At 39.3% G+C, this 24563-nt stretch overlaps 1 protein-coding gene across 1 annotated transcript; it reads left to right on the top strand.

Moving 5' to 3' along the window:
• The first annotated feature begins 853 nt into the window (after nt 1–853).
• Nucleotides 854–23050, top strand: ppp3ca (protein phosphatase 3, catalytic subunit, alpha isozyme). Its single transcript, XM_041051505.1, has 14 exons — nt 854–908; nt 7198–7398; nt 10052–10176; nt 10418–10529; nt 10805–10950; nt 11062–11201; nt 17184–17261; nt 17387–17481; nt 18589–18714; nt 18851–18928; nt 19634–19718; nt 19926–20023; nt 21146–21196; nt 22872–23050. Exons 1-14 carry the CDS (start codon nt 854–856, stop codon nt 23048–23050), a joined length of 1569 nt encoding a protein of 522 aa, XP_040907439.1.
• The last annotated feature ends 1513 nt before the right edge of the window (nt 23051–24563 follow it).

Below are 24563 nucleotides of genomic sequence, written 5' to 3'. Positions count from 1 at the left end.
ACATTAAAGTGTGTGTTAGGCTGCAGCAGACAAGTTTCAACCAGTATCAGGTATTTTGATGTGAGCTAAATCATGAGAAAATGTATTTACTGATCTTTCCTGAGGGACGAGAGCACAATTATGTCACATCATTACATTTGTAAATTGCTAAAATTATTATTATTATTTCTTTTATTTTTTAAAACTAGATTAGTTTTGCACAAACCTCTGGTGGTTTGTCGCCACCAAGTGAAATTCTTCTGCTAACATTACAATAATCCTGCCTGCCTGTTACGTTCGCGTGCAAGTGCAAAATAAACGATCCTGCCGAGTTTATTGTGAATGTTAACACACGTTTGAACCCCAGGCCCGTACACTCTCGTCTTCAGGCGTACAAAAAAAAAAAAAAAAAATCAAATCGAGAATACCGAAACATGGCGCGCCGTGGCGCCGTTGCGTGGGGGCAACCCCGTCTCAGCGTCCATCTGATGGCAGCATCAGGCAGTTCCGTGGAACATTTGCGTGGGAGTTCCCCTCACCGCCATGTCGGGATAGTGCACATCTCTCTCTCTCTCTCTCTCTCTCTCTCTCTCTCTCTCTCTCTCTCTCTCTCTCTCTCTCTCTCTCTCTCTCTCTCTCCCTGTGCATCCTCCCCCACATTAACAGCTTAGCACAGCAGCAGCAGCTCCTACAGCATCCAGCATCCATCCCTGCCTGGGGAGCAGCAGTCCTACCCGGCGCAGCACCGACGCACGGAGGGGGCGCATCATCTAAGTGATGCCACAGCATCAGTCGCATTTCGACAACAAATACTGAGAGTAGATCCCGAAAGAGGAAGAGAAAACGCTTCAGCCTCGGAAGACAGCAACTGCCCATGAAGATGTCTAACGCTGACATCGTCTTAAACGCCTCCGATCGGGTGGTGAAGTGTAAGTTAGCCTACATTTTTTCCCCCCCGTTTGGTTATGGCTGTAGATATTACATAACATCTCAAGTGTTTGGCTCCTTGCGGTTAGACAGAACATGGCCTTTATTTTCATGTCGCGCTTTAATGGTTATATATGCGGCCGCCAAGTTGTGTTCATGGTGGTGGTAGTGGGCTGCTGGAGCTTTGATGTTGATAAACAGTCCGGTTTTCTTTGCTGCACAGACCCCCTCGAAGAACGGACATAAAGCTTAGAATCGCCAGCAGTGCACCGGAAGATGTGGATATGTTATTTTAAATGTACAGATGCATTTCTGTTTTAATCTTTGCTGTCACGATTCGACTGTATCTTGGCTTTGGCTCCGGTAGGCAAGAGGGGAGAGAAGGAAAAAAAAAAAACAGCTGAATTGCCGAGCTTGTGGTAGAAGCTGGGCCAGTGATGCAGCAGGATTTCACAGGCTTCAACAGGGCCAGTGGAAGAAGAAGAAGAAGAAGAGGAGGGCATGAAATTGACATTTAATGGAGAATATTTTATCAGGAGAGGATCATGTTTTAATTTCATCATCAAAGGTCTTTAAGGAATTCCAAAAGCTGCATCAGTAGATGTGGAGAAGGCTGCTCTGTCAGAGAATTACTGAGGATACAACTTGGATCAATGGAGGATGATGAAGTGCTCACAGTTGTGTGCCATAACTCATTTAGCCCTGCTCCTTTTGACCACAGATCAACTCACAGTCAGAACTGTGCATGAATAAATTCACATTTAATATATTATTATAATGGCTGACCAGCCCAGTCAGCATTAACAACTTTGTGCTTTCAGCTACAGGGTTGTAGAAACAGGGAGTAATCTGCACTGTGAGATGCATTCACTGTATGTGACAATGCCTGCAGGCACAACAAATGTACTGTATGCATAAGCTGTTAGAATTGAATGAATCTTTATTTAACAATTATGGACCCTCAGAAAAAGGAACTGTTGTTAGAAATTCACCCACATCCTTCCTGTGGGACCTTAACAGTCTTTTTTATTGTGACTCATTTTTGGTGGAGCACTTCATCGGAGTGACATAACAGACAGAGGACATCTGAACAGTTTCCTCTCACAAACTCATACTGAGGTGTAACATATACTGTGCATCCTAAATTATGAAACTTATCCATGAATTCATACTGTTGACATATACTTTTCCTGTTAGCAAATGATACAGTTAATCATCTTATTAAGACAAACAGTGCATCTAATTGCTGCAACGTTTGTTGTTGATCAGTCTAATGTCCACAATAAGAGGCAGAAAGTAGTTGGTCTAAAATTGCATGTTGTATTTTTGAGCAAGAATTCACAGCCATGATAAAACTATTGTGGTTGTCTCTTTCACAAAAGCTTTACCGACATCCAGGCATTTAAAAATATGTCAAAACAAAAGGTTTATATCAGCAAACACAGCACAGCCAAGAATTCTGACTCAGTTTTTTGCTTTTGTAACATGGTCACGTAACATTCAGGATTTTCTTACAGGGTTTGAAGAAACACTCAAACCATTTTTTCCTCTGGTTAAGGAAAATCATGTGCATGTTTCTTTTTTTGCTGTTCACAAAGCCTTGGGCTATGTAATTTAGAAATCAATAATAGATAATGATTAATAGATAAATAGTTTCATCTACAACTTTAAATCTCCATGAATCTTTTCTTTGACTGTCAAAAATGAATCATTTCACTAAACCCTCATTTGTCTTGTTGATCAGATGCTATTATTGTTGCATCAGAACTCTTATTTATACCAGGAAGGCTGGATATTGCTTGACAAGACATATGAATATTCTTTTTGTCACTTTTAATCCACTCTCTTACTCTTGTATTCCACTTTGAAAAAAGTGGAAAAGTACACACACACATATATATACACATATATATATAAGAAATGCACCCTTCAGTTGATCAAAGGGTGCTACCAATACAATAGTGATTTTGATGAGTTGAGACTGCCATTTCTTGCACTTATTGTGAGTGGTGCATAGCAAACTACTGAACACTGATACTGCAAGCTACTCCGAGTTATTTTTATCCCAGGATACATAAAAGTTTCTCTCTTCTCTTACATGCTTTAACCTGACAGAACATATCCAAAGAGATATAATAACTGCTGGTCTGTGCAGTTTGTTTTCCACTGTACTGTCACCACTGTGCTGTGGGCATCAAGCATATTCAGGTCAGTTATTTCCGGGATAAGGCCTTAAAGTATACCTGTGAAGTATCTTACTTTTTTATAGGATCTTACAAAATAATTTTCTTTGTGTTATTGACTTTAAGAATATTTAATTTCACAGTATACATACAGTAAACATAATGTAGATCTGTAACAGTTTTTATCCACTGTTTGAAGTTAAAAACAGTTTCCTTAAATAAATAATTATGCAACAATATGAAAATCATTGCACAGAGATGTAATATGTCAGCTTCAAACTCAACAGGCTCTGTGACAAGCTAAAGCATTTACTCCAGCTTTCAGAAGCAAACATGCAAATTGGATTCAACAACACTTAAGCTGATATTAATAATTTATTCATGGTTACAATACAGCAATAGTTGCATTTGGCAGAATAGATCTGCTTTCATCTACACGTTTAACATTAGTCACATGACCCTTCAAGTATCACATAAAGCAGATCACAGCAGGTGGAGTTATAGGGGGGTGGGATGGTGAAAAAAAAGCAACAAGACTCTTGTGACATTGTGTTAAAAGCTTGACACCTGTGTATCTGTGTATGTTAATTGGACTGCTTATAAATGCACAGTCTAGTTAGTCCAATCAAATGAAGCCATCCAGTGTCTCCTGACTGAACCCAGGGTTGTTAATTAACAATGCAAACCACACACTTCCTCTTCTTCTTTAAAGCCTGCAGAATTGAGAAACCGTGGAATTGAGGATGCGGTTTAACATAGAAAGTCTGTGCTTCATGCTGAGACTGAGAAGTCTGATGGGAAAAAATTGACATCTACTGTATCTGCATTTTCCAGCAGCATCTATGTGAACCTCCAATGCAAATTGCAGTTTTCCGTGGCGGCACTGGCTGTACTCCAACAGTCAACTGCTGCTGCTGCTGCTGTTGCTGTTGCCCGGCAACATACAGTATTTCATAGTTCAACTCTGCTCGGGTGCTGAGCAGAAGTCAGCCTTTTATCTCTCCGCCATACATCTATATCAGTATGCTTATATATCTGTGGCTACGTTTGTCTGTAATACACGTCGCTCAAGATCATTTGCTTTGTTGGAAAAAGTGAGTTAAATGAAGAGTTCCAGGGTGATTTGGGTTTCTGCATCACATGTATCTATCTCATAAATTACAGTACATACCCCAGTTTCATTTCACAGGTTATAGGTCTATTAAACATAGCACATTATCATTGGTAATTTCCAGTTCTGACTGATATGTTTCAGTCGGTGTTGTTATAACTCATTCGCTCATTCATTTCTTCTCAAGTTGTGTCGTCATCCCATCAGATTGCCGCTGTACTGTTTATGTTAAAGCCAAGAATCAAAGAAAAATCACTTCAAATTCATCAGTACACTATGACATTAACTAAAACCAAAACTTGAGAGAAAAAAAAACTTGAGTGGTGACTGTGCTGAGTTTGTACTAGCTGGTAAAGTGTCAAAGCACACATCGCCATCACAGATACACACTGCATACTGTGAAAAATGTTAGTCCCATTAAATCCACTCGCTGGGGCTCGCCTCATTATCCCAGGAGCAGCGACTCTGAGATTTCTCTAGTCAAGCATTCATTATTAAAGAGCATGTTGATCATGTTCAGTTTAAGCCCGGGCTTTGAGACTCTTCCTTTGTCTTCTCTTCATTTGGCACTGCTGAGTGGCCCTGTTTGCTATTCACAGCACAAATCTGGCAAGCATACCCATACTCCTGAATATACTACTGCTGACGGCTTATGTTATGTGTACATATGTGAGTGTGGGTTTGTGTCTAGCTGTTCTAATTAATTGTGCAACTGGACTTCATCTGACTTATTTTTCTTTTCACGTGAATTATTTACAGCTCCGACACTTAGAAAGAGTTTTCTGTGTTAAGCCAGATGATCTGTAGATTAACGTCGATACATTGGGCCCTGAAAGCTTGTCGTCACAGCGCAAAGAGATCAGCACCAGATCTAATGAATAACCTTTGCTGCCACTGAAGTAATGATCTGTGGTTGGATTTCACAGTTTCACATGCAGTCTGTTGGGTAGGTGACTGGTGCATTTTAATTGCCACAGGCTTTAGCTGGATGAATCCAGTGCTTATATGTTAGCTGAGTTTTATCCAGCACTCAGAAAATACTTAACAAGTAACCACACATCTCTACTGGAATAACTGTTATTAAGTTACTGAACTTCCCTGCTGCCATGTACATATATATAAAAAGGGGCTTTATTTTCTGTATTTTGCAAAGTTCAATACATAATGCAATAGTCTGTAATTTACATATAAAATTTAAATTTATATTTAAAGCAAGACATATATTGTGTTTAATTGTTTGCTTTACGAATAGACCTTACTGACACATAGGAATATAAGAATTTATATGCAACACATTCAAAACTCACTGCAAAAATAAATACAATGTTTTGCACCTCTGCATGTATATATAAATATATATATTTGTAAATGTAAACATCAGTGAAGAACAATGGTGTCTGACATCCTGTACATGTCTGAATAATTGAAGATAATTCTATTTCTTGTTGAATTTAAATCTGCAAATGGCTTTTTATACTCCATTGTCTCTCTGTATACAAAGCAAAGTCATGTTTGTAAAGATGGTTTTCATGCCAAGGATGCACATATACTGTCAACAAAGATGGATACAGCAGCAGCAGTAGCAGCAGCACATTATCGCCTCTGGGCAAAAACATGGATGGGTTTTTTTTTTAATAGAATTTCTGCATGAATCCTTGATAAGTTGTTTGTATCATTGCTTTGAATGCAGTTTGCCACCGTTTCTTCACCACAGTGCACTGAAAAAATGTTTTGTTGAATTTACTCAATTTTAATATTGAAAGTGGTTGCTAGACATCTAGACATATTTTTTAAGTTGGCTGTACTTAATATTTTTGAGTAATTTCAAATAAATTATGTAAGCAGTTTCAACACAAAAATTCTGAGTATTTGTTACTCTGATTTCCTTAGTAATTCTAACTAAACCCATGTTTAATTTACTTAAATTCATTATGTAATTCATATTTTGTGGTTACTAATTTGTTGTTGTGCTTTAAATTAAATTGTTTTATTTTACATATGTAAAATATGTTGATTCAATTCACAATTTTATTTAAAACAATCAAAATGCACATGTAGATGTGAGGGTGGCCGAGAAACCCGGTATATAACAATGAGTTGTGGCAGTCTGGAGAAATTCCCAATTCCACTTTATTTGACAAAATTAGAGTCTTGTTCAAAAACTTCACAAAAGTAAGCAAAAAAGGGGGAAAAAATTCTCAGGAGCACTTCTCAGGAAGAACTAAAATAATACACAACAAAAGAATTTGCTCTAAAGTGCCTTTCTGGCTATACCCTTAAAGTTTGGGCCCATGGCAGGAGCTACAATCTGGAGCTGTGTTCTGGAGCTGTGCTTCTCTCCTCTAGCCTCCGGCCACCACAGCCTCCTCACTTTTATACTGGTGGACTCCACCTTCTCAAGAAATCAATATCAATTATCTCTTCCAGCACACTTACTATTAATTACTAATAATTCCAATATTAAATAACATAATATCAAATAGAAGTCTCCACCCCCCCACCCCACCACCAGCAGTTCACACCAGGATCAACATTCTGATAAAAGCTACCTGAGAAAGAGTGTGTACCGCATGTGCCTTACTTTGGTGCATGGGGTCTCCCCGTAACAGTAGAATAAAACAATTTAATTTAATTTAAAGCACAATAACAAATTAGGTAACCACAATATATGAATTACATAATGAATTTAATTAAACATGGGTTTAGTTAGAATTACTAAGGAAATCAGAGTAACAAATACTCAGAATTTTTGTGTTGTAACTGCTTATATAATTTATTTGAAATTACTCAAAACTATTAAGTACAGTCAACTTAAAAAATATGTCTAGATTTAGATGAATGTATTTCGTGGAACCACTTTCAATATTAAAATTGGGTCAATTCAACAAAACATTTTTTCAGTGTGGCAAAGACAATCAAGAATTGTATTCTTGATGACATTAACAGTAGCCATAGTTACTCTGCTTAAATGCCAGTGTGCCTGTGCTCTGTCCTCAGCTGTCCCCTTCCCCCTGAGCCACCGCCTTACAATGAAAGAAGTGTTCGACTGCGAAGGGAAACCTCGTGTGGATCTCCTGAAAGCCCACCTCACCAAGGAGGGCCGCGTAGAGGAAGCTGTGGCGCTTCGAATCATCAATGAGGGAGCAGCTATCCTGCGTCAGGAGAAAACTATACTGGACATAGAGGCACCAGTCACAGGTATTAAACCTGTTAGAGACATTTACCTGGCGTGTGTCCAGCTGCACTTACAGTCAGCTGCAGGATGCCACACCTGGAAATTGTAATGATTCCGTGTTCTGGGTTAAAGTATTTTACCCAGTTGGATGTAATATGATATAGGGCTTGAATTAGAGAAGCTAATTTTCACCACTTCTATCTGCTTCTTCAGTTTGCTAATGTTTTAGCTTACCTGTTATGTTATGTTATGTTTTACAGCAGGCACAAATAAGATAAGATAAGATAAACCTTTAATAGTCCCACAATGGGGAAATTGCACATGCAAATGACTTATGCCATGGCTTTTTACACTGGTGATGATTTAACCATGTGGCCATTTTGCAAGCTGCAGTTTGTAGTGGTGTTGAACTGTATGGTTTTATGTGAATGGGAATTAATTAGGTTAGAGTGACATCTTAAGGAAATGGCTCCATCATCATTACCTTAGCTGTTGCTAATTAAAGAACATCTGCCTAAATTTACCTTCCAAAAATTTAAATGATACCTGCTCCATGTTGCTAGACACCTTGTTATCCATGCCCTTCAAAAGATTTAGCTATGTATAGAGTTTAGAGTAGTGTAGACTAGTCCTAAAACTTATAAGCATTTGCTCAAATTAAAGTTAGAATCTTTCAAGTCAAGTTAGATTTTATTTGTATAGCCCAATATCAAAAAAAATTCAAAATTCATTAAGGCACTTTGTAATCTGTGCAGCATCCAATAGCCTCCATCCTTAGACCGTCAAATTGGATAAGGAACTGCAATACAAGCCCAAACGCTTATGTTCTGTTTACTTTGACATGTCATTCAGCTTCACCTAAAACTCTGCGATATTAAATATACATGCACAAAATTAGCATGCCATCAGCTTAATTGTCTTACTTGAAAGCAAGTGCGGTGTTTAGCCAAAACGAAGGTGACAAATGGATGAAATGCACATTGACTTGGAGAAGTCTGAGGCTCCTCATCTTGACTGGCAGCAGGAAAATGGAGGCTTTATGTATTAAACATGAAATATGGATGATGAACTGAGTGTTGTGTACGGGCATTTGTGAGTGTGGAGGTCTGTTTTATATCTTTGTGAGGTTGAGTTGTGTTTGAATGTCTCTGCAGCTGTGTGTGTGTTGGGTTCATATATTATGAGGCATTTATGCACTTGTGAATCTTTACTTGCATGGTGTTTGTGTATGTACGTGTATGTGCGCATGTGTGTGTTTGATTGCTTTAGTCACACAAGCAGTCTCCCACTCACATTGCTCTAAGCTTTGAGTGGGCGAAGGCCACTGTGGAGCTGATAGGGGAGACAGAAAAGAGAGAGGAGATGGAGGATAAGTAGGAGAGAAGGAGACAGAGAAAGATGATAATGAAAAATTGAAGGCAGTGAGGAAATTAGGTGTAGGTTTGTACTCCAGAGCCATAGTGTTCACTACGAAAAAGTATGTATCTCCCTGGGGGCTTGAGCTTTTTCTGCCTCTTTGAGTTGAGAACTTCTCATTTTTCTGTGGACGACAGAGGCCTTTAAGCCAAAGACCATAGAAGATATCTGTGCTCGAAATACTTTCTGTATTATTTAGTAGTTTTAATACACTGTAACTGTAGATTAATAGATATAGATATATTCTTAATGCAGGAATGTGCATATGCAGGAGTATTATTTTCATAACTCATAGCCTCCTCTGCTGACTGTTTAAGTCCTCCTTGTTTCTCCAACTTATTGGCATTTGAGCAGGAATGAAGACTTAATGGTTAATAGACTATGAAACTTTTTTTTGTTTTTTTTTGACAACACAGTCAATGTTAAAAATTGACTGTGTTGTGTTTTCCACTGAGAGTTGTAAATGTGCGTTAAAGGACTGTCAGCCTGTTGCATACAATAATCTCTAGTAATGCTATATGATAATAGCTGTAACACACTTAAACTAGGATACAATAAGCTGTTGTTATTCGTGACTGTTTATGGTTACATAACATTTATATTTCATGAGACATTATACTTCATTATCAGTGATCGCTCATCGTAAGTTTATTGCTTTAATATCTTAGCAGTAGTACCAGCAATCATTACTATAAAGACAATTTATCACCTTTATCAAATGAGAATTATTGAGACTGTTGAGATAGAGATACTTCTGGTACAAGATGTTCTACTCTGTACTGCCAGAATGTTCTCTACTGTTTCTCTTGTTTTCTCTCTTTGAGACTTGAGAACTAATAAATAAAAGAGGTCTGATCTGATCAGCTCTTTTGACATGCAGATGTTACACGTCTATGTAAATTCATGCATCATGACTGTTGTGTAAAAGATCTATTTCTCCTGAATCTTTTTGTGAAGGAAAAAGTGCTTGATTTTTAGCTTCATGATAACACACTTACAACTGTATCAATTTATTTTTGAGTGGGTTTCGGAAACAACCCACTCATCCCTGTATTAGCCTGTAGTGAGGTTTCAGTTATTGTTTCACTGAGTGGAATATGCCAAAATGACTGAATATTAACACAGACCTGTGCTGAGCATGAGGAGTGCGTATTTGGCAGGATGTGCACACAGACATGCAAAAACACAAAGCTGCAGACAAAGTTATTCAGTGAGATTCTTTGATTTTGTAACGTTTGCTGTCCTTTGGTTGTTTTCCAGTGTGTGGGGACATCCATGGGCAATTCTTTGATCTTATGAAGCTGTTTGAAGTGGGAGGATCACCAGCCACAACACGATATCTGTTCCTTGGGGACTATGTTGACCGTGGCTACTTCAGTATTGAGGTAAAACCGTCAGAATATCATTAACTTTGTGACGAGGAAAAACAAAAAGCAGAAAGCTTCCTATAATCAATATAACATAAGTTTAAAACTTTGGTTTTTTGAGAGTAGCATAAAGGAATAAAATGTAATTTTGCTACAGTCTTGTGTGTATAATGATAATTAACGTGAATCTTGAATAAGTTATGCTGATTTTTGAAGCTCTTTGTGTGGAATAACACTTTGTCTATGTTTGTTTTGACAGTGTGTTTTATACCTTTGGTCGCTGAAAATCCTCTATCCAAAGACACTATTTTTACTTCGTGGAAATCATGAATGTAGACATTTGACAGAATATTTCACCTTCAAACAAGAATGTGAGTATCCTCTCAGTGTTTATCGTACTATTTTGATTTTGATTACTGTTTTTCTCTCTTTCTCTGTGTTGCTAGTGTCATGTGTTGCCTGGAGTGCTTTTGGTAGAGGTATCAAGTAAAGCACCTGTCTGTGGGGACTGTCAGGGTAATTCAGTGTGACGGCACAAAAATAAAAGGGGGATGGAATTTTAAAAAATCAGTGAATAAATACATGGATGTGCTATGTCACAGCTGAGAGCACTGATGCAGCTGATTGCATTTCTGTCTTCTGTCAGGTAAAATCAAGTACTCAGAGCAGGTGTATGACTCATGTATGGACGCGTTTGACTGCCTCCCCCTGGCTGCACTCATGAACCAACAGTTTCTGTGTGTTCATGGTGGACTCTCACCTGAAATACACACCTTAGATGACATTAAAAAGGTAATAACCTACTGGCTCAGCACTACCAGCTCTTAACTCTGCATTGGATGTGTGTGTGTGCTTGTGCCTTTGAGTTTTTCTAAACCTGCTTTCTGGTTTCTTTATCTTAAGTTGGATCGGTTCAAGGAGCCACCAGCTTTTGGGCCCATGTGTGATCTGCTGTGGTCCGATCCTCTGGAAGACTTTGGCAATGAGAAAACCCAGGAATATTTCAGCCACAACACAGTGCGAGGCTGCTCCTACTTCTACAGGTGAGCTGTTTCTTCTTCTTCATCTGGACCTTCTAGGATTATTATAACTCAAACACTGTTGTTGTCCTTACTCAGATGCTTGAGGAAATAACTGCATGACTTTGAAATCGGAATTCACTAAAGGATACAGGGCAGTGCTACTTTCACACAAAATTATTAGTGCTGATGAGATCTAGTTTAATCTTTCAAGAGAATTACGGGAGTAGAGGGTGAAATTTGTTTCACAGAAGCCTCTGAACTGAACTCTTAATATCAAAAATAGATGATAAGATTGTAAATTATTCATAGAAATCAAACATTTATTGCTACTTGAACATAACCAAAAAGAACAAAGCAAACAATTGATGCACACTTAACATCCCACAATGGGAATAACATGGGAAGCAGATGGTGATTAAGGAGGCTGACTGATTCAGTGAATGAATAGGTAAACATGTCATTAAAGCTCATAGATAGTGTCTGTGCTGATGAGTAAATGGGTCATATTGCCTTGTGGTTAACAACTGTTTTTTCATAAAAAGTTTGTCTTTTTGACTTACAGAACAGATTGTTACAGACAAAGGATTAGCTGGGTGAACCTGGAGTCAAATAAAAATAGAGGCAAGGAGAGGGGGACAGAATAAAATATAAAACATAATAGCGAGGAAAATTGGGAATGGGTTTGTTATGCAACTATTCAACCTCCGTGACAGAGCGTGTTAAAGAAGGAGGAGTGAGCGCTGTCCTAATATTGTTGTGAGAAGGAAGAGAGCTGTGGAAGTAGGTGGTGGTGAGGAGAAGAGATTAGGTGGCAGTTGTGGTGAGAGTTTTCTTAATGAAGGTTCAGAACAGTACAGACCCCTGCGTAGGAGCTGCTCAAATCACAGAAAGTGAAGTCAGGAAGATTTATTCCTCCACCTAAGAGGAAATGACATTCTGGACAGTGTGTGCAGGACAAGTGCAGTTCAGATTCACGTTGTAACCCCGCTGTAATTCTCATTTCTGTGTATGTGCACGCACATGGTGAAGTGTCATTTGCTTCAGATGAGATCTGATGAAATAGCTCCACTGATGCGTTAAGTGCAGAAGTTTCTGTTTCTCAATTTATTTCCACCTTGTGACTTTGAGAACAACCTTAAAACTGTCCTGACAGTTTTACACATTATAGCTTTGTGAACTTCCATTGTGCACACTGTCTGCATTAACCCTGGTCTTTTCAGAAAGCATGGCAAGTTTTTAGTTTTTTTTGAACGAGTTTTTGTTTCCAATACCTTTTGTGAATAAAGGCCATTGCTTTCTGTTCCAGAAATGAAAGACATAAATCACAGTGAAATTTTTTGGCACTTCTAATTTTTATATTTTATCAAAGGTACATTATTTTTGTGCAAAGCTTCACCTCAAGCAAGGACCATTTGAAAACTCTTCTTGTTGGTGAGCTCAAGACCTTTTAAACATCTGAGATAACCCTGCAATAAATGCAACAAATGTTCATTGAAGGATGAACAGTGATGGATTACCATCACTGAGCAAGTTTGCATCTAACAATCAATTTTATTACCACCCTGAGATGAACTGAACCCAGTGATTTACAGAAACATACCAATCTGAAAATTTACAGAATATTATTCTTAAGTATTATAAGTAGTATAAGTACTGTGTTAAAAACAAGCAAAACAGCACCTGACTCATGATTGACACTGATGAATAATAATAGCGTATTGGTAGAGTTTACCAGCACCCGTGGAGAACATTGGATATATAAAAAAGAAGCAGGGGAAGGGTGTTCCCCTTTCACTCCTGTTAAATGATCCCCGATGAAAAAAAACAAAAAAACAAGTATTCACAGTGAGAGAGGAGCTTAGTGAGGATTATTCTGTAGATGTGTGGAGGATGTTGCTATAAAAGTCATCTATCTCCCCATGGCTTTGTTCTGCCTTCACTCTCAAACTTACCTCTCCATCATTATGACTCTTGCCAACTATACAGTATGTATGCTGCACAGAGAGCCACATTCTCCTGGGGATTTCTGGGAAATGCAAGGAAATCTCTATCTGAAATAGAAGTAGATATAACAGGTTGAGAGAAAAAGGGGGTTACATTAAAATTCAATGACTGATTTTACTTTGAGCTACAGTACATATTGACAGCCACTGATTGTTGCAATACATGAACTTTTCACGCAAACACACACTGGTGGTGCATTGGGCAGCATTATTTGGCTCCCTAAAATCAATACTGAACAATTTTCACAAGTAGTCATACAATTGCTTTCTCCTCAGAGCTGAGGAGAATGTGTGAAATAGATGCAACATATCGCAGAATGTCCAGTGCTTCCTCTAGTATTTATATGTGATATATAATATTTATGTGCAACTATAGCACATCAGCTGACTTATTCATTTCAATAATGTAATGTGATAATATTTGTAATGCTCACTTATAAGGGTTTGTATTAACCCTGTTGTCTCATAATACTGGCTACACTACATGTTAAGTTCTGTATTACATTCTGCATTATTCACCAGCTAATGAAGTCTAATTTCTTAAGTAGTGATTGTAATTAGAAAAATGTGATTCTGCTTATTGATTAAAAATGTGGTTATCAATATGAGTTTTTTCTATATATATTGGGGGAAATTAATGTGATGACCACCACCCCGACAGACGGACTTTCTTAGGGGACCGAAAAAAAAAAAACCTCTCAGTTTCACACTCACAGCACAGCACTTCCATCTCTCTCTGTCAAATTCACTCATACTCACTTGTCAGATTTCTCGCTCTCTCTCACTCACAGGCTCACCGACACATAATTGTGTGTTTTCACAAAGGGGAGAGAAGGAATGTGAGCTTCAGGCAAGCAATGTGTGTGTGTGTGTGTGTACTGTGTTCCCTCGCAGTAATCAATACGATACTGGTGGAACGGACAAAAAATAAATTAGTACATAGTGTGTGTTGGGATCTTTATTTTTATGTTATTACATGACATTTGTGCCAGTACTGTGCACCAGATTGTGAGATGAAAAATACTGTTTTGCAGCTATGACAAACATAATCTTTAATAAGTGCGATGTAAAAATTGGCCTTATTTCTAAGTTGGAAATGAACTGTAGATGTGGTTTGAATAGAAACAGTTATATAACGTTTTTGAGACCAGCATTTTGCAGTTCTGTTAGGGTGCACTGTCAGTCACAGTGGAAGGAGTTACAGCATATTCATATTAGTCATTTATACAGCTATTCCTACAATTTATATACTGGCCACCCAGAGAATGATAGAGCTGTGTGACCTAGATACATGGCACAGGAGGATGGCACAGTTTCGCCAGGTGCGCAGGGCACAGCAGTCTCATTGTTTTTCTTCCGGCACAAACCTTTGAGCACTTAAATATTTTAAACACTTCTGAAAATTTGATGGGTCCATGGACGGCAATGACTGTAAGAAAGAGGATTGTTGCTGGGGAGGATATACTGTATGTTACTGTAGCTTTGGAAAAAAAGTCTAAGTGACTGGTGTTGAAGCAATTAGTTGATTAAGAAAAGCAATCCATAATTTCAAGAAGTTATGGACACAGTTTGAAGGGATGATACAGTTTCTGAATGACATAACAACCTTCTAGGTATTACATAACAACTGAGCTGCTGAATGGCAGGCTACATTCACACTGCAGCTGGAAGTGTCCCAAGTCTGATTATTTGTCCCTCCTGCGTGACACAGGTCTGATGTTTTCTGTGAGATTCCTTTTTTCTTTGGAAACAAATTCTGGCATTAAATCTGCTCCATATCTGATCTACAGCTAAGCAACTCTAGTCTGAAAAGTCACACACTGTAGGAAATCATGTGGTCATCTTTCTCCATGGGGACAGCTCATTGTCCATCTGGCCAGAAAAACATGGAGAACTACTTCAGAATGCAGCCAGCAGAGAGATAACAATATCACCATTTTAATTAGTCTTTGGGAAATGATTCAGTTAAAAGCAGCACTGGAGAGGTTGTATTACAGTTAAATCAGTGCTTGAAGGAAGTAGGTCATATTGGTGGCTTTACTGTTGGATACATCTAGATGCTAGCACCTTCAGTTACTGAAGTTTTCAGCCAGGAGGTGATGTTGTCAGGTAGCATCCAACTTTCCTTGGATATTTTTCAACCCTAGACTACAACATCCTCCAGTTGGTGGGTCCGAGGCCTCTTTGCAGCTGTCTTCCCATGGGACCATCAGCTAAATCAGGATGATACTCTTCACCTCAGGAGTCCATATGACTATGTAAGACCTCAGGGATGTTTGAATGACTTGGGAAAGTGCAGTTTTCTTCCCACCCTCATCCCTCTTCTCCTCCTCCCTGATGAACTGGATGGGTGCGGTTGGTCTCATGTGGGCCTGATGCTTTTTCTGTCTATCCCAGATGAGTCTTGGTAGCAGACCATGCTGATCACTTTGCTTCTTGACTTTCTTGGTTAGCACTTGATTCTTGCCCAGGTTGCCAAGTCATTAAGTGTCTTCAGGATCCGCCTTGCTTGTACATGGAATGAAGCTGTTATGGACAGGTCATCAATAAAGCTTCATATCGGAGGTGGGCTACTGCCAGACTCCATTGTCGGCCCTCTGGATTCCTTCCCTGTTGCTGTTACAAGCAGATTCATTGCCGTGATAAACAAAATGGGGGAGGTAGTGCACCCTGTTATGATTCCCTTTTCCAGGTCCTGCCACTGGGCTGCGAAATAGAACTTTCTCTCTCACAGGTTGGGTGCCTTGGGTGGCATTAAAACAGTCCCTCCTGTGGCTTTGGGGTGGAAAGGCTGCTGAGAGGTCTCCTGTGTTGTGTTTCCTGTCCTCCTGCATTTCACTGCTCTGCTTTGCATCCATTTCCCTCTTCCACTTCCACTTCCACCATATGGTCCTGGATTGATATATCTTAAGTACCTTTGCTTTCTTGCAAACCTTCCCATGATGGCACTTCCCCCATGTGTGTGGTTTGGGTGAGATATCTTGCTAACTGTGTGTTTTCCATGGTCGTTACCTTCCTGTTTCAAGGTCTTTCAACGTACCCTTCTCGGGAGACTCGGGGGGTATTGCTCATTGTTCACTCCTGTAGTTTTGTCTTTCCAAAGTAAGATTAATCTAGATTCTAAAACATTCAGTCACTTTCTTATGACTGAAGCTTTTGGCCAGGAGAAGATGTCATCAGGAGAACTTGGTGTCCTTTAGTAACAGACTGTCAGATGCACTACAGTGTCAGATGGAGGCCTTATTGTCATTGGTCACTTTGGAAAATTAATCTTAACAAACATTAATTTATTCCCAGTTGACCCATCTGTACTTGAGGGTTGGAACTCTCAGCAACATATCGCAATAAAAGATCTTAAGAAAGTGAGAAGACAAATAGGATCAAAATCATGCAAAAATCTTCCTTCAAAAATATCCAAAAATTTTACAGCATGCACTTTTCAACAATAGCAGATCAAATGAATGGGTGGGTCACCACTTAAAAAGACCTTGTGGCAAAAGATGCATTGGATTGTTGCAGCTGCTACATTTTGCCATGTATGAGTGTAGCAGCGCACTGAGTTGTCTGCCTGAACTAGCTCAAAGGCTTCACTCCCTTTCAGGCACATTTCCTGTCATGTTAGAGCCAGGGGGCAGGAAGCTCTGACTGCCGCTTACTGGGTTAGTTTGTTTTCTATGGCAACAGGTAGCTGTTGGATTGGTTTTTCATACCCTTGCATCATCCACAGCAAGGCTTTCATAAATTCATTTATGAGTAATACATCTTTGTTGTTTAATTTTCTACTGTGTAAAACTGAAAATAGTAACTCGAAGCTTAAATGTAGTTCTGCTGTGTGTTGGAAAAATATTTTTAAAGTTCTATCAAGTTATGGTAAGATTGTATTCTTAATTGAATTGATTTGTACTCTGACTTTTGCTTGCTCTGTTCTTTTCATTTTCACGACATTAAAAGCATTTTTAAGTGATGTTTCTAAAACCGGTTTTTATTTACTCTTTTCCAGTTATCCAGCTGTATGTGAGTTCCTACAGAGCAATAACCTATTATCCATTATTCGAGCACATGAAGCACAAGATGCCGGGTATGTTATCCTCTGCAACACAGATAAAAAGATGCATACCCACACAAAAAACAGATACTTGTTTACATATATAACAACAAGCCTTGTCTTTTTTCTGTCTTTACCTCCACCTGACCGACTTGAAGCTACCGGATGTACCGTAAAAGTCAGACCACTGGATTCCCATCCCTCATCACCATCTTCTCAGCACCAAACTACCTGGATGTTTACAACAACAAAGGTCAAAAAATCTTTTGCTCCTTTTATACAGGTCTTTGCTTGAGTTTTGCAGATTCATTTGCAGTTCTGTCATTTGCTTCTGCTGTCTGTCTGTCTGTCACGTTTTTGTGCAGAACTACAGAAATGGTTGTGAGTGATATTAAGCCATGTAAAATGAAATGTTCCTGTTGAAAAGAAAAAAAATATGTGTGTGTGTGTGTGTGTGTGTGTGTGTGTGTGTGTGTCTCCTGTCCTGTTCTGCACCTCTGGCCTTTTAACTGTACCTGGGTTAGATTTTATGAAAAACAAAAATATCCAATCAAAGAGTCTTGTATACTGTCTGTTGCTGAAAAAACAGGCACATAATGGAGTTGGACTAAAGGAACATTTGTAATTTTAGAACCTACTAAAAACATCTCTTTACATCATATAAAATGACTACCATGGGCTCCTCTGATTTATCTTTTAAAATGGTTTTAACAGCACAAACTGGAGTGTATGGGTTAATCTAACTGCATTTAGCTTGTGAGCAAGCATCAGGAGGCATCAGGGAGCATCCTCATTTGTTTGTGTTCTCAGATCTGTGTCTTGGTTGCTATGGGCTGTGGGAGATGGGGAGTGTGGGAGGGACTGTCGGCATCGCTGACTATCTCCATGTGGCTTTATCCCTCTTGATGTAACAGTGTCAGCAATCCATGGCCTCAGCTGGGCCATCTAGTGGTTGAATGTGTCACCTTCTGTTCTGCTTCTGTTTCCATACATCATGTACACATTAGCAGTGTTGGTAAAAATATTAAAAAGGGTAACATCACCAAACATGAAAACATTTGAAGCATATATGAAACAGTATTGTACAGATGGCTGTGACAGTATGTGACGCCTATATAGAGTATCAGTATTCTCTTTATCTTAAAGAAAGGCATTATTCATCTTATACTCTTTGTTGCTCTGGATAAATAAATCTAGACTTGTTATTCATTATATTCATTATATTCATTATATTATACTTAATATGTACTTTTACGTAAAGTGTGCTGTAAGTCTTTAGTTACATCACCAGGTTATAAAACACTACAAGATTTGAAAGGAAATTTTTACTCTACTGTCTCTCCATCTGTTCTCTCAACAGCTGCTGTACTGAAGTATGAAAATAATGTCATGAACATCCGACAGTTCAACTGCTCACCCCATCCCTACTGGCTGCCCAACTTCATGGATGTCTTCACCTGGTCTCTGCCATTTGTTGGAGAAAAAGGTATGAAATGTTTCCAGAACAAAGTCTTCTGATATCTGACAGGACTTTTTAGTATAACACCACATCCTGATCCATTATCTCTCTGGCCTGTTGCTAAGTGACTTTACATCTTTCCTATTCTCTGTTTCCTCCGCAGTCACAGAAATGCTGGTGAATGTGCTGAGCATCTGCTCTGATGATGAACTCATGAATGATGAAGATGAGATCTTTGATGGTGAGAAGTCTTGTAATTAACAATTTAATAATTCATTATTTATTTTTATCATTAGTGCATGACGAGTTCAACCCCGACTGCATAAAATAAACTAGGTCTTTCATGAAGTGAGATCTGCACTCTCGAGCTGTCTCATCTGCACTATTGGCACTAAGGATTTAGGGCTTCCTTTGCTTTTGCCAAATTAGTTAGAAAGTTTGGCATCATGTTCTTACAGAGAGGCATGGTATAAAATCAGGGTTTAAACTGTTCTCTTTTTCATGTGCTTTTACAAAGGCACCGCCTTAAATAAATACTGGCTAGAATTTAGTGTTATTAGAATGCATGCAGTAAACAGTCACATGACTGAGACATGTCAATAACATAAAACTAATACTGTAGCTTATAATCCATCAGTAAAATAAAGTCTTGTACTTTACTGCATTACAAAACAGAGGCCAATAAACAGTTTCTGATTCACTGGATACAGGCTGTCGTGAGTCCCAATAGGATTATAGTACATTTAATGCATCACAGTGGCCTATAACAAAAGTATATTTGTATATTTTATTATAAAGGATTATTACAGCATCCTAATCATAAAAAAGGGGGAAATCTGACTATTTTATGCATTATGGGCCCAACAAACCGTCTCATTTATTACATAAGCACATCATCTGTTGTATCAGAGAAGCATATAACGACAGTATGAATGTTTCTTTGCAGCCAATGCAGCCGCAGCACGCAAGGAGGTGATCAAAAACAAGATCCGGGCTATTGGGAAAATGGCCAAAATGTTCTCAGTTCTCAGGTAGACTTAATGTTTGTGCATGAATGTAAACTGTATTAGGTTTTTCTGTGTGTACATGTATGTGTGTAGAGTGAGCAGGTGTCATGTGTGCACACACTGTATGTCTATACTCTGCTGTCAAAGTCGGGGCATAAAGTTTTCTTTCTTTTTCTAGATTGATCAGGACTCAGCAAAGTTTTCTGACCTGTGTGTGTGTGTTTCCTGCAGAGAAGAGAGTGAAAATGTGTTGACGCTTAAGGGCCTGACGCCCACTGGCATGCTGCCGAGTGGGGTTCTCTCTGGAGGCAGGCAGACACTGCAGAGTGGTGAGTACAAGGTTCAGCATAAAACTTTTCTCTGTCATTTATTCCATCTTTTTTGTTTAATTTCTTCCTCATCATTCTCAGTTCTACCGTGGGTCTAATCTATTTCTCTCTCTATCCTCCTCATGCTGTAGCCTGTAGAAGAGGGAACTAATGTTACAGACTAGACCAAAGCTATTTTTCAGTATTTCTGTCTACAGTAACTCATTACAGCAGTCACACAACATAGTGTAACACCTGTGTCACTGCTTTCACTAGAACTTATTGCAACTGCTGTATCACAGATCCCATCACAGTGCCAGGCAATGACGGTGCAAAGAATAAAACACAAACTCACACCATCGTAGACCTATTGACTTTCCAAGTTGTTACAGCTCAAGTGTTAGCAAACAATACCCTATTTACACATTCAGCAGACAGAGAACAACATGGGAATCCAATTCCTGCTTCTCACTTCCTCAAGTCTATTATTTGCTCATTTTTTTAGTCTTTGCTTAGTTTGCCAGCTCGCTAGATGTTAAATTTTCCTCACCAGCCCGTCCTTTACCTCATCACTGCAGCATTTGACGTGAACCGCATCTAAAAGTTTCAAAGAGCTATAGAGTTCAGTGTTGATTCACAGAGGGATTGGCAGCACAAGCCCCCACAAAGAGCCATTTCATTCAGTGTTTAAATCAACCCAATCATTGTGATTGTGCACAAAATCTAGGTGGTATCCATAACTGTGTGTCACTACTGGTGTGCTGACAGCAGTGATAGCTATAACACTACTTAGCTCATAGAAAATTAAAAAATCATGAAATGAAATCATGAAATTTTAAAATATCTAGTGCAAAGACAGAACAAGAAAATTTTGTCCTCTTACCTAAGTTACAGTCTCAACTATTGCTCTTTCTGTCTCAATATCTTTGTCACTCTCTCTCTCTGAGGATCTGTCTTTGTTATTTTTCATATGAATTTTCCAACCCCATATTGACATTGATTCTTTTAGCACTAATGCATGGCGCGTCTCTGGGTTTGGCTGTATTGCCAGTTTGCCTAACACAAGCCGCCTTCTCGCTGGGGCTGCCTTTTACATTTGCATGGCTTTATCAACAGTAACCTGCTCCCCTCCTCCCCCCTCAGCCACCATTGAAGCCATTGAAGCCATCGAGACGCATGATGAGGACAGAGAAGGTAAACCTGTGCTCCCCCCTCCCACCCGTCCAAAACATATACTGCCAGGGTTTCCTGCTCCAGAGGCAACCTGCCACCAACAAGTTCATTCACACAACAGCTCACACAATAATAACTCCATCAATCAACATCTCATAGAACAGTTTGATGCCAGGGTGGCTGGCACTTTACTTTGCAGTACTATTGAATGATTGGATCTAAACTTTTAGAGAGGGGGGGAAACTTTTAGAAGCCATAAAAATATCTCATAAAAGACCATGGATTGTTCTAATGGGTGCTTGAGTGGTGAAGAGGAAAAACAACCTACAGTTGATAGTATTCACAGGGTGGGGAGCTGGTGAGGTCACATGTACTGAGGAGGGAGGGAACAGAGAAAACAGCATGAACTGCTGGAAACTTAATGCACTCTTGTTCCCTGCTGACAGATGAAAAGAAGTCTCAGGTTCCTCCATGTATATAACTCTAGTCCTAACACAGAGAGGCTTAGCACCAACAATGACAGTAGCAGACTTTCTGAATTGGCCATTTCAAACAGAGAAAAAACATGCAAAATAACAATAAAGGAAGAACAGCGTTTTAAGGCATACAGGCATGTTCATAATAAATTAAAACACTGCAAAGTCAAGTGCTGCTAAGAGATGCATGACTAAAATACCTCATTGTTTTGGGTTTGGCTTGTAAATGGCCTCCATCTGGTTCTAAAAAAGTGTTGCATGCACAAGAACAAGAAACAGACCGGAGCATCAACATGAAATATGCATCTTGAAGCGTCAGTTCCTCGTGATATGTCTGAGGTAATCATGGCTCACTAACCAAGAAGCTTCACTGTGAGACAGCAATTTACAGCACCAGCACAAATGCATGTATATATATATATTTTTTTATGTACTGTACATCTACTGTATATCTTATTTGAAATAACTGACGGGATGGAAAACATTAGCAGTGACTGTTTTGAGGGGTTTTTTTCACAATGAGGTTTGAAGATGAAGAGTAAGTCTTAGTTGGCTGCATTTTTTTTTCTATCAAATGCCTTTGGCAAATTTAAGAAAATGTAATTTAAATGAATCCAGGTCTTTATGCACATCTTTCTTCTGTAATTTGATGTATTTTCTGTTAGAACTGGATAATGGTGTGGGACATGTAAGGGGAGGGATATTTGTGTACCACAAAAGGATATCAGTTTGAAGGAGGCGCAGTTGTACTTCATCAAAGTTTCAGGCCATGTCTACAAATGTCAACCTGCACCACCTACAGAAACGTAAAGAGCAAGCAGTTTATACATACAGATGGCATGTTAATGTTTCCTCATAAAAACTAAAAACTGCTTTCATTTTAACACTTGTGTCACCTTCAAGTTACAGTTACAAGCAGCTTCTACTTTAACATGTCTGCTGCAGAGATAACTGAATAGCATTTACTATACTGGTAGTATGTGACATTTTAAAGCATTGTACAATACATATAATACACATATCCATCACTGAAACAGGCTTCTTTGTTCCCAATTAAGATGCATTGAATTTATGTCTCTGTTGGTTATAATGCCTTGGAAATCCCAACAGCATTTGAGATTTGGAGGGAAATGCACAATATGAGATGATATAAGGAATATTATGATTACACGCCATTACACAGAAAACCTGATCCCTTTATGTGTGTTTTCTCCTTTCAGCTATCCGTGGGTTCTCCCCCCAGCACAAGATCACTAGCTTTGAGGAGGCTAAGGGCTTGGACCGCATCAATGAGCGCATGCCACCACGCAAGGACGGGGTGAACCATGTGGGCCACTCCATGGGAAAGATGAATATGTCGGAGGCAAACGGCACGGATGACAACAGCAACATCCAGTGATGTGCTGTCTGAGCCTCAGAACTGTGCCGCTGTTGCGCTGTGCAGCAAGACATTGCCAAATCGGAAATTCAGGCCTCAGAACATAGAAATCAAACAGGCCCACAGACAGAACATGAAATCTGCAGCAAATCTAAAAACGGGCAAAAAGGTCATTTCTTTCATGACACTGTCATCGCACAGCTGGGGGAGGGGTGGGGGAGCTAGGGTTCACGGCAGAGGGCAGGGATGAGGAAAGGCCAGCAAGCTGCAGCTTGACTGACAAAGTGTGATTGAAAGTAGTCTCTGCCTGTTGTTCCCTTTCTCAGTTCAATTACAGACTGAATTGTTGGGGGCTGTGTTGTTCTGAGCGCTGACAAATGTCTGCTCCTTCATTGCAGGGCCCGACAGAAGACATTAATTGCAGTATCCATGCCACCACACAAATCATTTTACTATTTTATAAAGTGTTTATTATGAATCACTCGCAAATTCACTTCTGAGGAAAATAATCTTGTTTACCTACATGTTTTGCTAGTATTAACAAGTCACACCACTTTGTGAGAGAGAACGCAAAAAGAAAGAAAATGTATACCTCTTGTAACTTGCAGTGCAATCTTACCAGTGGACTTAAATTTATTGATTTACCTTGTTGTAAGATTCCGTCATCCTGCGAGGGAAAGAGGACCGGGTGCTCAGGTGTGCTCACAGCTCTGCCCTGATCACCAAAGCCACTGCTGTCTGAGATCAAACTCCACCACCTTGGGTATGTCTCAGTACTCTCCAGTACGGTTCCTTTCCTCACCTCCCTAGTTATCAGTCATCTCCTAGCAAGAAGTTACTTGGAGGGGACGAGGCAAGAAAGGGAGGGGATGAAAAGAGCACTTTGAAAATTTGGATCCACTGCTTGCTGTAGGTACTTCAGCATCACAGATTAAACACAAAGATTTAACATCTGAACATGTCCCCAAAAGGAAGTCACTATCCCATTTGAAGATGCAACTTCATCAACGTCTGTAGGTGAAGCTCAAAGGGTTATATTTTTAATCCAGACCATCCTCAAAGTTATTTTCTTCCTCTGCACTAATCGTTTAAACATGTCACAAGCATGGCATTTGATAAAGCTATACCTCACACGTGTCCAAAAATCATGCAACTCACTCTCTGGGAAGTACACACTTGAGCATCCTCCAACTTAAGGGGGCTTTGGAGCGTGATTTTCTCATCTCTTCTGCATTTCTATGACTGGCAACAAAACGGCATTAACGCCTGCTTCTGGAACACACAGGAAAAAGAGAGGGAGTGATTTTGAATTTTGGGACATTCTCTGCTGTCACACACAACTTGATTATTTCTCACCTGCTTGTTGCTAAAGAGAAAGTAAAAGAATATGTGCAGTCACTCAAGTATACATTAGCTCCCTTTGAGTTTTTGCACTTTTTGCTGTGCTGCAAATTCTATGAGATTTCATGCCTAAGAGCTACACGGAGTACAGTATCAGAGGGTGAAGGAAATTCTACAAATTTGTGAATGCATA

This window comes from Toxotes jaculatrix, chromosome 12 (genome assembly GCF_017976425.1).
Source record: "Toxotes jaculatrix isolate fToxJac2 chromosome 12, fToxJac2.pri, whole genome shotgun sequence".
Lineage (NCBI taxonomy): Eukaryota > Metazoa > Chordata > Actinopteri > Toxotidae > Toxotes > Toxotes jaculatrix.
Note: the sequence above shows the minus strand (reverse complement) of the source record. Positions and strands in the feature narration are given on the sequence as shown.